This window comes from Schistocerca cancellata, chromosome 9, assembly GCF_023864275.1.
Source record: "Schistocerca cancellata isolate TAMUIC-IGC-003103 chromosome 9, iqSchCanc2.1, whole genome shotgun sequence".
NCBI lineage: Eukaryota > Metazoa > Arthropoda > Insecta > Orthoptera > Acrididae > Schistocerca > Schistocerca cancellata.
In genome coordinates this window covers 401,517,269-401,529,573 of record NC_064634.1, presented here as the reverse complement: position 1 = coordinate 401,529,573, position 12,305 = coordinate 401,517,269, and the positions used below count along the sequence as shown (strand labels likewise).

General features: G+C 41.2%; 2 protein-coding genes across 2 annotated transcripts in view; one reads left to right on the top strand and one right to left on the bottom strand.

Annotated features, from left to right (window-relative positions):
• Positions 1–10,263, top strand: part of LOC126100697 (uncharacterized) — a 45,853-nt gene extending 35,590 nt beyond the window's left edge. Inside the window, exons 7-8 of the mRNA XM_049911312.1 lie at positions 9,740–9,968; positions 10,068–10,263. Of these exons, the coding sequence (XP_049767269.1) occupies positions 9,740–9,968; positions 10,068–10,135 (297 nt within the window). The 3' untranslated portion in view covers positions 10,136–10,263. The remainder of the gene's footprint in view (positions 1–9,739; positions 9,969–10,067) is intronic.
• A 155-nt stretch (positions 10,264–10,418) lies between these two features.
• Positions 10,419–12,305, bottom strand: part of LOC126100695 (conserved oligomeric Golgi complex subunit 5) — a 146,235-nt gene continuing 144,348 nt past the window's right edge. The window contains exon 16 of the mRNA XM_049911310.1: positions 10,419–10,989. Coding sequence (XP_049767267.1) covers positions 10,786–10,989 — 204 coding nt within the window. The 3' untranslated portion in view covers positions 10,419–10,785. The remainder of the gene's footprint in view (positions 10,990–12,305) is intronic.

Below are 12,305 nucleotides of genomic sequence, written 5' to 3'. Positions count from 1 at the left end.
CCGGCACACTAGCGACACCAAATGGTAACCGCTGGTACTCGTACAACCCACAAGGAGTGTTGATGACGAGAAATTCCTTGGAAGACGCATCCAACTGCAACTGATGGTACGCCTCCGATAAGTCAAGTTTGGAAAAGAACTGGCCCCCAGCGAGCTTGGTAAATAACTCCTCAGGACGGGCAAGAGGATAAGTGTCAATGAGGCTCTGAGCGTTGACAGTGGCTTTAAAATCGCCACACAATCGCAGACTGGTTTAGAAACCACCACGATTGGCGATGCCCATTCGCTGGAGGTAACAGGAAGGAGAATCCCTGAAGCTGTTAACCTGTCTATCTCAGCCTTAACAGGTGCATGCAACGCCATCGGAATAGGGCGTGCCTGAAAAAAAAATTAGGGCGAGCTGTAGGTTTAAGAGTAATGTGGGCTTCAAAATCCTTGGCATGACCCAGACCAGCAGAGAACACGGACGAGAATTCAGAACACAATCCATCCAGCTGTTGATACGGAATATCCTCAGACATGAGGTGCACATCATCATCAAAAGAGAACCCAAACAACTGGAAAGCTTCATAACTGAACAGATTTTCAGTGCCCGCATGATCCACCACATAAAACGTGAGGGGCCGAGCAACAGACTTGTAGGCAGTGGAAGCATCAAACTGGCCAACGATAGGAATTTTCTGTTTATTATAAGTTCTCAGATGTCGCGTAACTGGAGACAAGGGAGGGGAGCCCAACTCCAAATACGTGCGAGAATTAAGGAGAGTTACTGCAGAGCCAGTGTCCACTTGCATGCGAATGTCTTTATCCAGAACACGAACAGTAACAAACAACTTATTTGTTTGAGAAAGCACACAGTTAACATCCATGTCCGATGCCTCGTCCTCGTCGACAGGAACTTTAGGGGACTGACACACAGAAGCAATGTGGCCATTTTTCCGACATGAATTACACGTGGCCCAACGTTTCGGACACGCGGCCCTGTCATGCTGTACGAAACAACGTGGACAAGAAGGAAGTGTGGAATGAACCTGCTTCTGTGGCTGCTGTTTTCGCTGCGAGCGTGGCGGCCCAACGCGACATTGTTGACGTGAGTGAACCGCCGCCACATCGTCAGTCCCCTGGGAAACAGGCAAATTGTCCGTGTCGAAAGTGGCCTGTATAGCGCCTACATCACACCAAGCGTCTATTTGCAGACCAGCAGCGTGAGACACTTCAAAAGATTGAGCGATGCTTAGAACTTCCGACAACGACGGGTTTGGCAGTTGTAAGGCACGTTGTCGAACTTCTTTATCAGGAGCAAGCCGTAGAATAGCATCCCTAACCATTGAATCAGCATAAGACTCATGATGAGTGTCCGTGACAAACTGACATTTCCTACTCAGACCATGTAGTTCCGCCGCCCAAGCCCGGTAGGATTGATGGGGCTGTTTACGACACCGGTAGAACGCCACGCGGGCGGCAACTACGTGGGTGTTTTTTCGGTAATAGTTAGACAATAAGTCACACATTTCTTGGAAGGACAGAGAGGCAGGTTCCCGCAGAGGGGCTAATTGAGATAGCAGCTGATAGAGCCGTGGGGAAATCCAAGATAGAAATAACGACTTACACATAGGAGCGTCGACAATGCCGAAAGCCAAGAAGTGTTGCCACAAATGCTTCTCATAATCCTCCCAGTCTTCAGCGGCCTCGTCGTAAGGAGGGAACGGAGGCGGAGAAGCGGAAGACAGACGATGAGTAAGCGACTCGACAACGCCTGAATAGCAGCCGTCAGCTGTGTTTGTTGTTCAATGAGTGCTTGCAGAAGCTGTTCCATGTCTGCCCAGACACGAACGCACAATTCCCCAACGCAGGAAAAAAAATATCCGACCTCGTCGCCAAAAAGTGTTATAACCTTTAATTCACTAATAATTTGCGTGGATATACAAACATAGAAACAATAGTGAATTACATACTACCAACTCCATATCTGTCACTCAACTGCCGTGCCGTGACATGTGGCCGGCGCCGTTCATAGCTAGATGGCGCTCCCGCGCTCAGCCGAGCTGCGGAGCACCTCTATCACCGTGTACGCGTACTGACGTAGCGGCACTTTTAAATCTCGTGCCACTGTCACAACTGTTCTGGCCAGATACTTTTAACTTTGTTTCTTGGCAACGATCTCGGAATGTGAGACCGCAATCAAACTTTACTCCCAGGTATTTTGAAATATCATAGCGGCATAGTTGTTGTCCTCTGCAGATAATATTTACCTTCTTCCTTGCTTCCTGTTTTCTCAGATGAAAGTCACAGAGCTGCATCTTTCTGGGATTTGGTGTTAAACAGCACTGAAATGGCAAATGATGTTTTGGAGTGTGGCTCCTCTATCCAATGCTATAATCTATTATAGTCGATGATGACCAGTCATACCTGTGGCAGTTGATGTGTATTGATGTGCACTCACTACACACTCTTGATGTGGTGGCATGCAAAGAGCTCAGTGCCCACATAGCTGCAGAGATACAGTGATACATGGTTCTGGATATGGTCTAAAAGGGGTATTACAAGACGATTTGCTGCAAACAGTACTGGTCTAGCATGACAGCCATCTGACAGTAGAATGGGTGAAACTATGAAAATAAGCAGACACATTATCCACATGCTAGAATAGAGCAGTCATAAACTGTTGTCAATCCATGCGTGTGCACTAAGCAGCAACAGCTCGTGCATGCCTAGAAGGGGATGCTGCAGTGCTTTCTGTTTGTAATTTGTTTATTATTTCAGATTTTCATGTTGCTAATTTTCTGCAAATTTTTTTTTTTGGTAAGAAGGTTTTCATAAATGCAGATTTTTTGTGACCAGAGGACTTTCTTTTACACTAGCTGTTTGTGAAAACATTTTCTCTGTTGATTTCTTCGTAAAAGAACTGAAATGAAGAAAAGAGGTATTAAGGGTCTTAATTTAAGCATACAGTGAGGAAAGGTGTATGTATGTATGACCCACTGTATCGTAATAAGGCACGTCGGCAATTGTGTACTTCCGAGTAATATGCATATAACATTGCATTGTATGCATATTGCATGCATATGCGATGTATATTGTAATGCCTTAGCTTATGAAAGTTCAAGTTTGATTTGATTCTCTCTCTTGCTTTATTTCAGCATGCCAGGAAAGAGAAACTGGCAGTGAATGCGAGAGAGTCCGCGCAGGTTCGCCCAGTGCGATAGATGAGGACTGCAAAACTCTGATTGGCACATATATATTTCAGACATGGAAAAATAACACACATGCACCTTTACGTACTGGTCCTTTAAAGAGTTGCAAATTGCAGTACAAACATCCGCACCAACTTCTGAAATGATAGGCTGTGTGAGTCTGTGGCTAAAAGCCAGGCTCTTACAAGATTCTCTAGTCACCAGGAACCATAACATTACAATCAGCCTGGAACATAACAGGGCATGTACTGATATTTCATCAGTGATCTACACTGGTATGATCACAAAACATATAAACATATATTTAATTCTTACTTTCAAGAAGGTGAGCTAGCCTCTCTCATGGCTGTGTCACACTTGCTAATTCCATCTTCTATCATAGACAACAGCTTCTTGAAACAGGCCAGGTTCGTCCTCACGAAGTTTCCAAATTCTTGCAGATCTTGGGGCATCAGTATTTTCATAAGAAGTGATTATATTCCCCTACCTTCATCCCTTCTTTTCAGTCAGGGCCAGACCCAACAACATCTGGCTTTTCATTTTCATCATCGTTCTGCCCTAATCCGAAGATTTACTGTCACTGCCAGGGCAATAGCTTCAAAAACAAGTGGGTCTTCCATGTGCAAACTGCTGTATAAATGTAAATTTAGATATATATCTAAAAACAAAGATGATGTAACTTACCAAACGAAAGTGTTGGTATGTTGATAGACACACAAACAAACACAAATACACACACAAAATTCAAGCTTTCGCAACCCACAGTTGCTTCATCAGGAAAGAGGGAAAGAGAGGGAAAGATGAAAGGATGTGGGTTTTAAGGGAGAGGGTAAGGAGTCATTCCAATCCCGCGAGCGGAAAGACTTACCTTAGGGGGAAAAAAGGACAGGTATACACTCGCACACACACACATATCCATCCGCACATATACAGACACAAGCAGACATTTGTAAAGGCAAAGAGTTTGGGCAGAGACCTGTGTAACCAAACATTGTAATATAAAACTAACTGTTGAGTGTGTAACCAACATATGAGAATAACAATTACTTAATAAATAATGATAAAAAACAATTTCTTATGAAATAGTAAACTTAAGCTCACCAAAATAATTTGAGTGAATGACATTCCAATATATCACGCGGTCTCCTTTGTGTTTCGCATGGTAGAACAAATGACTTTTCAAGAGCTCAGACAGTTTTGTTTGTGTTTCGTGTGTTATTACTGTCTAATGCGCATGTGTGCCAGTTATATCCCACATGGATGGTGTAATATGTTGACATGAACCAGTCTGTAGTTACAGATATGCATGCTTGGGGCACCGGTGAATAGGTGTATGGTTTAGGCGCATCATGTAATAGTGGCTTAAGGCACCCTCTGGCTTTGTACATGTTGTGCATCCTGCCCTTGACAGTCATGTTCACAACCAAAATGAGGTCTGTCAACTTAACAGTAATCTGACATTCACCAAGGTGACAGCTGTACCTTCTACCTAACATAGCAGTTGCCTCTCATTCAGTTGCCATGCTTGTAATTAATTAGTGTGTTCTTAATGTTTTTCAAAACAATAAGTGTGAATTAATGATGCTGATAATATCTAGATACACTTTCTAGATGCACTGTGTATCTATTAGTCCTGCTCCGCTGGGTTGTGTGTGTTAAAGAAATAAACTACAATAATTTGCTAGGGACTTATGTAATCTCCTCTGATAATAAAATTCATAGTGTTTTCTTTTATTTGAGTTTTGAAAATAAAAACTCATTACTATCTGAAATTTCTGTAATTTTAACACATTCACAGTTAATAAATTTGAAGTAGCTTATTTGGGGCTCGAGGTTGATAACAATGCTATTAGTTCCGCGGGATGGTGCAGACAGCAGTCACGCAAAGCAAAAATTTGCCCACATTCCTACTCTCAAATTTTTTTCTCTGAGGACTGCATGTTAGATAATAAGGAGAATATCATACACTGTCTTGTACAGAAAACCATTTCAGGTTTAAGAAAGACATTCAAGCAATTCAGAGGTCTGTTCCAACCTTTCATTTCATTTCATTTCAGAGGTCTGCTGCTAGATTTGTTAGTGATAATTTTGATCAACATGCTATGGAGACGCTTCATTAACTCAAATAGGAATTTCTAGAGAGGAGACAACATTCTTTTCACAAAACACAGTCGAGAATAGAGGACAGGCATTTGCTGCATGAAGGTACAGAGACAGTCATTTTTCTCTTATTCCACTTGTGAGTGGAATAGGAAAGGAAATGACTGGTAATGGTATGTGGTACCCTCTGCCATGTTCCATATGCATGTAGATGTAGACTATTGTATAAGCACCACATGAAAGTTTTGGTAAAGTGTGCTATGAAATACGATACCACTGAAATGTAAAAAACAAATATTTCTGATCTGTATGTGGAGAGATCACTGGGCATAGAATAGACAAGTCAGTGGGCAACAGACAAACATATCAAAAATGAAGGTTACCAAATGAGCTTTTGAACTGTAGGGGTCAGTGGCATGTGACCCCTACAGGTGCAGGATGACTAAATGTGGAGTGCAGTAGTGAGGGCCTGTCAGGCACCCAGGAGCGCTAATGAGACAGCATTAGCAGTTTACACAATTATAATTTTGATTTTACAATTTGAATCATCTCCTCTGTGGCAGTGGTGATGGCAGCAGAAGCAGCACACAGGACTGGAACGTGCTGATGCTTTCACCTGAGTAGGCTTGAGGGTATCTGCATGGCACGGATGTTAACACAGCAAAAGTAGTGCTGCACAATGCCAGGTGGCAAGTGGCAGGTTTTACTCAACCCATCGTAACACCAAACAGCTAGATAGCACTGTTTACTAGGGGCACATTTGTGGACATCGAAGATGATGTCCCAGCATAAGCTCGCAGCAGCTCTGTACAGGACAGTGATGGCTGTGCAGTGTTAAGTCACAGCCTTTCCACCAGAGGCCATGGAAACTAGTGTCTGCTCGCAGATGCAAGGTGGGGAGTGGGAGTGCGGGGAGGGTGGGCAGGAACAGCTAGCACACTTCACCACTACTGTGAAATTTTGACAGTGTGCCAGTCGATATCAGTTTGTACCCTCTCCTCAGTGAGCAGGTAGTAGAAGGCTAGAAGTCTCCACATCAGCAGCTCACAGTGGTCAAGTCCAACTAGCTGGACTGGCTGCTGGCTGAAAGGTAGAAGTCATCTGGTGAACGGTAGTCTGCATATCACAGGTTCTACTTTGGAACTGACTCACTGCAACTGAACAAAGGAAGGGCTCAAAGGCCTGAGTATTTGTAGCTGTCTGTTGGGAGTAAAGATGATATCCCTTAGTGAGAATGAATGAAGGTGACCTAGTTTTCTGGACCTGACAGCATTTTTTACCTCACCACTGTGTTCCAACCTTTCATTTCATTTCATTTCAAGCTTTCAGTTTGTTACTTTCTGCAGTGTCAGAGGGCTGAAAGTTATTCTTGCGTATGATTTGTGTGTTGTTACTCCACTGTGCTTGCTTGACGTAATGACATGTTCCCTTCACAGTGAGGTCATACTGCTGCATTGGCAATTCACACACCTCACTCGAGCGAAGTGTAGCAGTGGCCTCGGTTATGTGTTACACTATTTGCAGTATGGGCAATCCTGTCCCCTTGACATCTGCCACAGACATTGTGCACGAGCTTGCTGTGGTTTGTCTTGGATCTGCACTGGACAAGGGAGACTTCAAAAATTTTAAATTTGCCCAGGATATTTTTCAGTGGCACAACAGTCCTATATAATCATATAAAACTTCCTGATGGTGCACTCTAATGATGACATATTGCAGTTTTGCCTTGAGCAAGCGGTGTAGGCACAGGAGAGCGCAGGAAGGGGAAACAGAAAGGGATGTGGCTAGAAAAAACCATAGAGCTGTGGAACATGTTGGTGCACACAGGGGAATGCATACCACCTTCACAGCGAAGCAGAGAGAAGGATACTTAATGAGTGGAAGGGTAAATACAGGAAGAAATAGCTGAGCTAAGGGAATAGAAATGTACCAGAACCTGTACAGCTTGGACGGGAGCAGAAACTAACATACTTTTTTAAACATTTTTGTTCTATTACTGTTTGGTGTAAATACCTTGCAAACAGTATGTTATTAAACAAATAAAATGTCTGAAAATATGTAAGGACCTGAAGGGCACATGGTAGCTGATAGTGAAGACTGAAAGCACTGGGGTTGCAGGAACAAACAATATATGAGAGGGGTTGTTCTCACCTGTGCCATTCAGTACAGCTGCTATGGGAAGGGGAATCTAGATATTATTTGCTGTTTATTTGTGTCTGCAGTCTTGCACTATTTTAGAAAGGACATCATTTTCTGTCTGGATTGGTATTCAATGTATTTATTCATCACAATCGCATTGTCAACTTATAATGCCATTATCAAGAGATAATTCACTATGAAGTGCATATATGAATCATTCCTTGTGTCATCCATATTTAACTACTCCGTGCGTATAATAAAACAGGAGCCTTCATCATTTATATAATGGAACATAGCATTTTATATAATAATCCATGCCATTTGTGCACATAATTTGCATCGTGCATAGAGCTTTCCAATGTCACACCTGGTGTATGTGCAGTGTGAAGTACGAGCATAGATGGCACATATTCTATGGCAGTTACTACACACAGTACAATATTTGTTTATATAAATGACAAAGACTCCTGTCTTATTATAGGCATGAAATATTTAAACACGGATGACACAAGGACAATGCCCTATTTATAGGAATGATGCACTGATGCTCTTCAAGGTGAGCTATAATTTGAAAATGGCATTGTAAGCCGAAACCACAACTGTGGTGAATAACAGTCCAGGTGGAAAATGTGGTCCCTTCTGGAAACTAGATAGTTACTAAAGCCAAAAACATTATGCTGAGCAGCATGCTCTGCAATTGATTAGTAAAGCTGGTCCCTGAATGTTGATCAGCAGCAGCCATTCGTCCTGGTGCATAGCTGGCTTCTGGTCACACAGACGCAAACGAGGGTTGCCCAGTAAGTAATGCACCATTTTTTTTTTCTCAGCCGAAAACAATTCTACAAATGTGAAACATTACGTATGTATTATTTGAAGTATCCTGAGTCAGTGTGCAAGATTCCCGTCACTTCCGACAGACAGCGTAGCTGCACGACAGTTTCAAAATGGCGTCTGTAGGTGATGTATATTACAAGCAATGTACTGTCATTGACTTTGTTACTGCAGAGAAAGAAACTGTAGGGAATATTCACAAACGCTTGTGCAAAGTCTATGGAGCACCTGCTGTCAACAGAAGTACAGTCAGTCGCTGGGCACAGAGAGTGACGTTATCATAAGGCAGCTCAGTGGAGCTCCACGATTTGCAGCGGTCAGGGAGACCATCCATGGCTGTCACACCTGACAGCCCTGACCTAGCCCCCTTGGACTTCCACTTGTTTGGGCCATTAAAGGATGCCAAACATGAACAACATTTTGAGGACAATGAGAAGGTGATTCATACAGTGAAACACTGGCTTCGCCACCAGGATAAGGATGGTACTGACAGGGCATACACACCCTTGTTTCGCACTGGAGGAAAGCCATAGAACAGGGAGATTACTTGGAAAAATAGGGTAGTAGATAAAAACACCATTCTTTCGTGTGTGTAATTCTCATTATGCTCAATAAAGAATTGTAGAAGAAAAAATGTGCATTACTTTCTGAGCAACCCCTGTAGAAAGCGGAGAAGTCATTGCAATGAAATTGGTAACTGACAATTCATTACACTGGTGGTCAGGTCACTGGTATGTCTTGCACCTATGTCTTCCATGAAGATACAAACAGTATCACAAAGAGCTACATAGGTTAGATAGATGGCAGAACACCACTTAGGAATATTTTCCTATCCATTGCACAGCACAATGAGAGGCACTCAGTCATATCAGAGGATATGGTTTAAATGTTCCAGTAGTGGAGGAAGTGGATGGTCAGCAGGTGTGAGAGTAGTTTTTGCCTGTGAATACCTTGGCATATGGGAAGAGGAACTGCTTGTCTCTGAAGATGCAATGTCTATGGGAGAGATTTTCAATATGTAGCACATGGCAACTGCTAGAAGTTGATGTTTTTTGGCTGGTGAATGGTGAGTTTACTGTGAATAGAAGTTCTTGTGGAGTCACAGGGAATGGAGATGAGCACCACATACCGAGGCCAGATCATAAAGGTGGTAACTATCTAACTGTATGTGCTGCTCTTATATCCTCAGTTTTTCATTGCTTCTTATTTTATATTTGCACAACATAAAAACCAGAGATTATATAGTTGTAGAGTGATTCTTGGTAACAAAAGCAAGCATTCTGATACACTGTCTTGCATTCTCTCATTCCGTCTCAGCCTTCAAACTTTTGTAATATAAACAGAATAAAGGTTGTGGTTTCAAAATATGCATACTTCTTTATCTTTATATGAAATTTGTGAAATATGTGAAAAAAGCTGTGGAAATACCGAGGGCAAAACAATTCTGAAGGAAATTAATCTGTAATTCTTTACAGATAGAAGTTTTACCAGAGATTGTGCATGCTGTAAATGATCGGTGTGAAATTTACCTCGATGGAGGAGTTCGAGAAGGAATTGATGTATTCAAAGCATTAGCCCTTGGAGCAAAAATGGTTTTTATTGGGCGGCCTGCAATATGGGGTTTGGCTGCTTCAGGACAAGAAGGAGTTAAGGAAGTTTTGGATATCCTTAAGTGTGAATTTGATCATGCAATGGCACTTTCAGGTATGTTAGTGACTCTCCTGCAACAGGGTGAAGCTTTGTAATTGTCAAATAAAATTGTCTTGCATTTTATTTGATTATGTAATTTATGTTTTCTTGCAGGGTGTGCTAAACTTGGTGATATTCAACGTGATATGGTAGTACCAGATACACAATATTGCAAACTATGAATTAGTCAAGAGAGTTGCTTCAGTATTTGACAATGTGAGCCCTTTGTTAATGATGATGCCAGTCTTGTTACAGTCCTTTACATTTTTGTACAAATAACATTTCATTGATGCCATATAATAACTCTCAAATAAATATATATTTAAAAAAAAAGAAAAATGTTTTAAATTGTTCACAATTGGTAGTAGATCCAGTGTTATATACAGCAGATTCGATCACATCCAGAGTTGACGGAGATGGAAGCTTGCAGTCAATTAATTACAATTTTTCAGAATCAGCTTATCAGTCACAGACAGGAAGTGTGTGTTACAGAACACTACTGTGGGACCCTTTTTGTGAATGGCATACACACTATTAAGCTCAGGTACTCTAAACTTCCATACAGTTTCTAGAAGTCTTTAGTATAGATATGTTTTAGCATCCCTCTGAGGTAGCTGAAAGCACACTTGGTGTTGTGAAGGGTTTTCGAGCAATCAGTTACAAGGATTCAAAACCAAACAATTGTGAACATCATTTCACTGGCTTTCATTCTATCACAGTATGGGTTTATTGGTTGTGTGCAACAATATATTTTACAACTGTTAACTGAACTGCATATATCACAATCTCATCATTAAATCTACAAATACATAACATCATTGACGCATGACATTCATGCCTGCTCTGTGCAGTGTTTCAGTCCTGCTTCTAATATTGATGTCATAATGGGGAAAATGCTGTGGAACTGAGTCTGTCCACGCTGTCGTACCATTTGCTCATAGCGTTGTAGTGCCCCACCCATCAGTTCCAGCCGTTCACACTCAGATGTGTGGAAATCAAACCACTGCGAGAAATAGCTGGGAGACCAATTGGCAGTCTGAAACAATAAGGCAGTAAAGAAATGCTGGACAATTACATTTTATTAAGCAACTGCAAAAGAAAAGTTAAAGGGGACGTCCTTCAAAAACTAATAACATTTGTCGTCAACACACAACATCCACTAGACTGTACAGTGAAAAGATGCACAATACACTCAACATGATCAAACATTACACATGCCAGACACTTTCTCATCCCTGCCTGAACCACAGAGCTGACTTAATAGGAATTTGAGTATTAAAATAATAATAATAATAATAATAATAATAATAATAATAATACAAAATTTTTTTTTGCTTACATGTTCCTCACATCAGTATTGTGCAGGGTGTATTTTATTCACTCACCAGAGGAAACACACAAAAGCAGGGAAAACAATTTATCAAGACATAAGCTTCACTTGCTAGTACCATTACTACATATATAGTGAACACTAAGCATCTTATTGTGAACACTTCAGACAAGTATGATGTCCAACTGAAATTCAGTAACCTCAGGTGTTGAAAAAGTGTCTCTGTTGTTATTATCCAAGTTATAATATTCAGTTCTTTCTCTTCACTATACTGAGCAGCACTCAAAAAACATCAATATGTTTTACTACCTTACTGCCACATCACAAAATGGAAGAAACTTGTAATTAATGAGAACCTACACACTCTTATCTATGAAGGAAATGATGCATATCATTTTAGCACTATTTACCAAAAGAAAATCTCAACCACACATGCTAGCAGAAACAAAATCATGTGTTATTTTCTTCTCATCCAGCCTGTGAAAAATTAAGATATTTCATTCAATTTCCAAATTTTGTTAGATCACTAAACAAAGGTATGTCAAGGCAGCTTCCCTCCTAATTGTGATACCTACAGTTGTAGATGTATAAAGGGAGGAATACAGAGTGGTTCTTAAAATTCTGAATCAAGAATTTGCTAGTAAGTTTGAATGTGATTGATATAATCACCCACAGTGTTCAAATGTGATTGTGCATGACTCAATTTTAGCATGGCCCACTGACAATTATCCTGAGTTGAATAGTGTGCAGGCATTCTAAAAGGTAGTGACACACCAATTTGACTTTATATAAAATAATGAATGACAGATACCTCAATTCCTCCTATGTAGCAAATGCAGCAATGCTACGCTCTTAAATGTTTGAATGTACAGGTATTGCAGTTCCTCACTCAGAATTATTAAACAGATATGGCACAATTTGAAACAGTCATCTCACTTACAGGCATTTATCAATGTGTAACACATTTGTGGCTCTTTCTGCCTTTCCATTCAGCTTCCTACGTGTCTGTCACATGTTGTCAG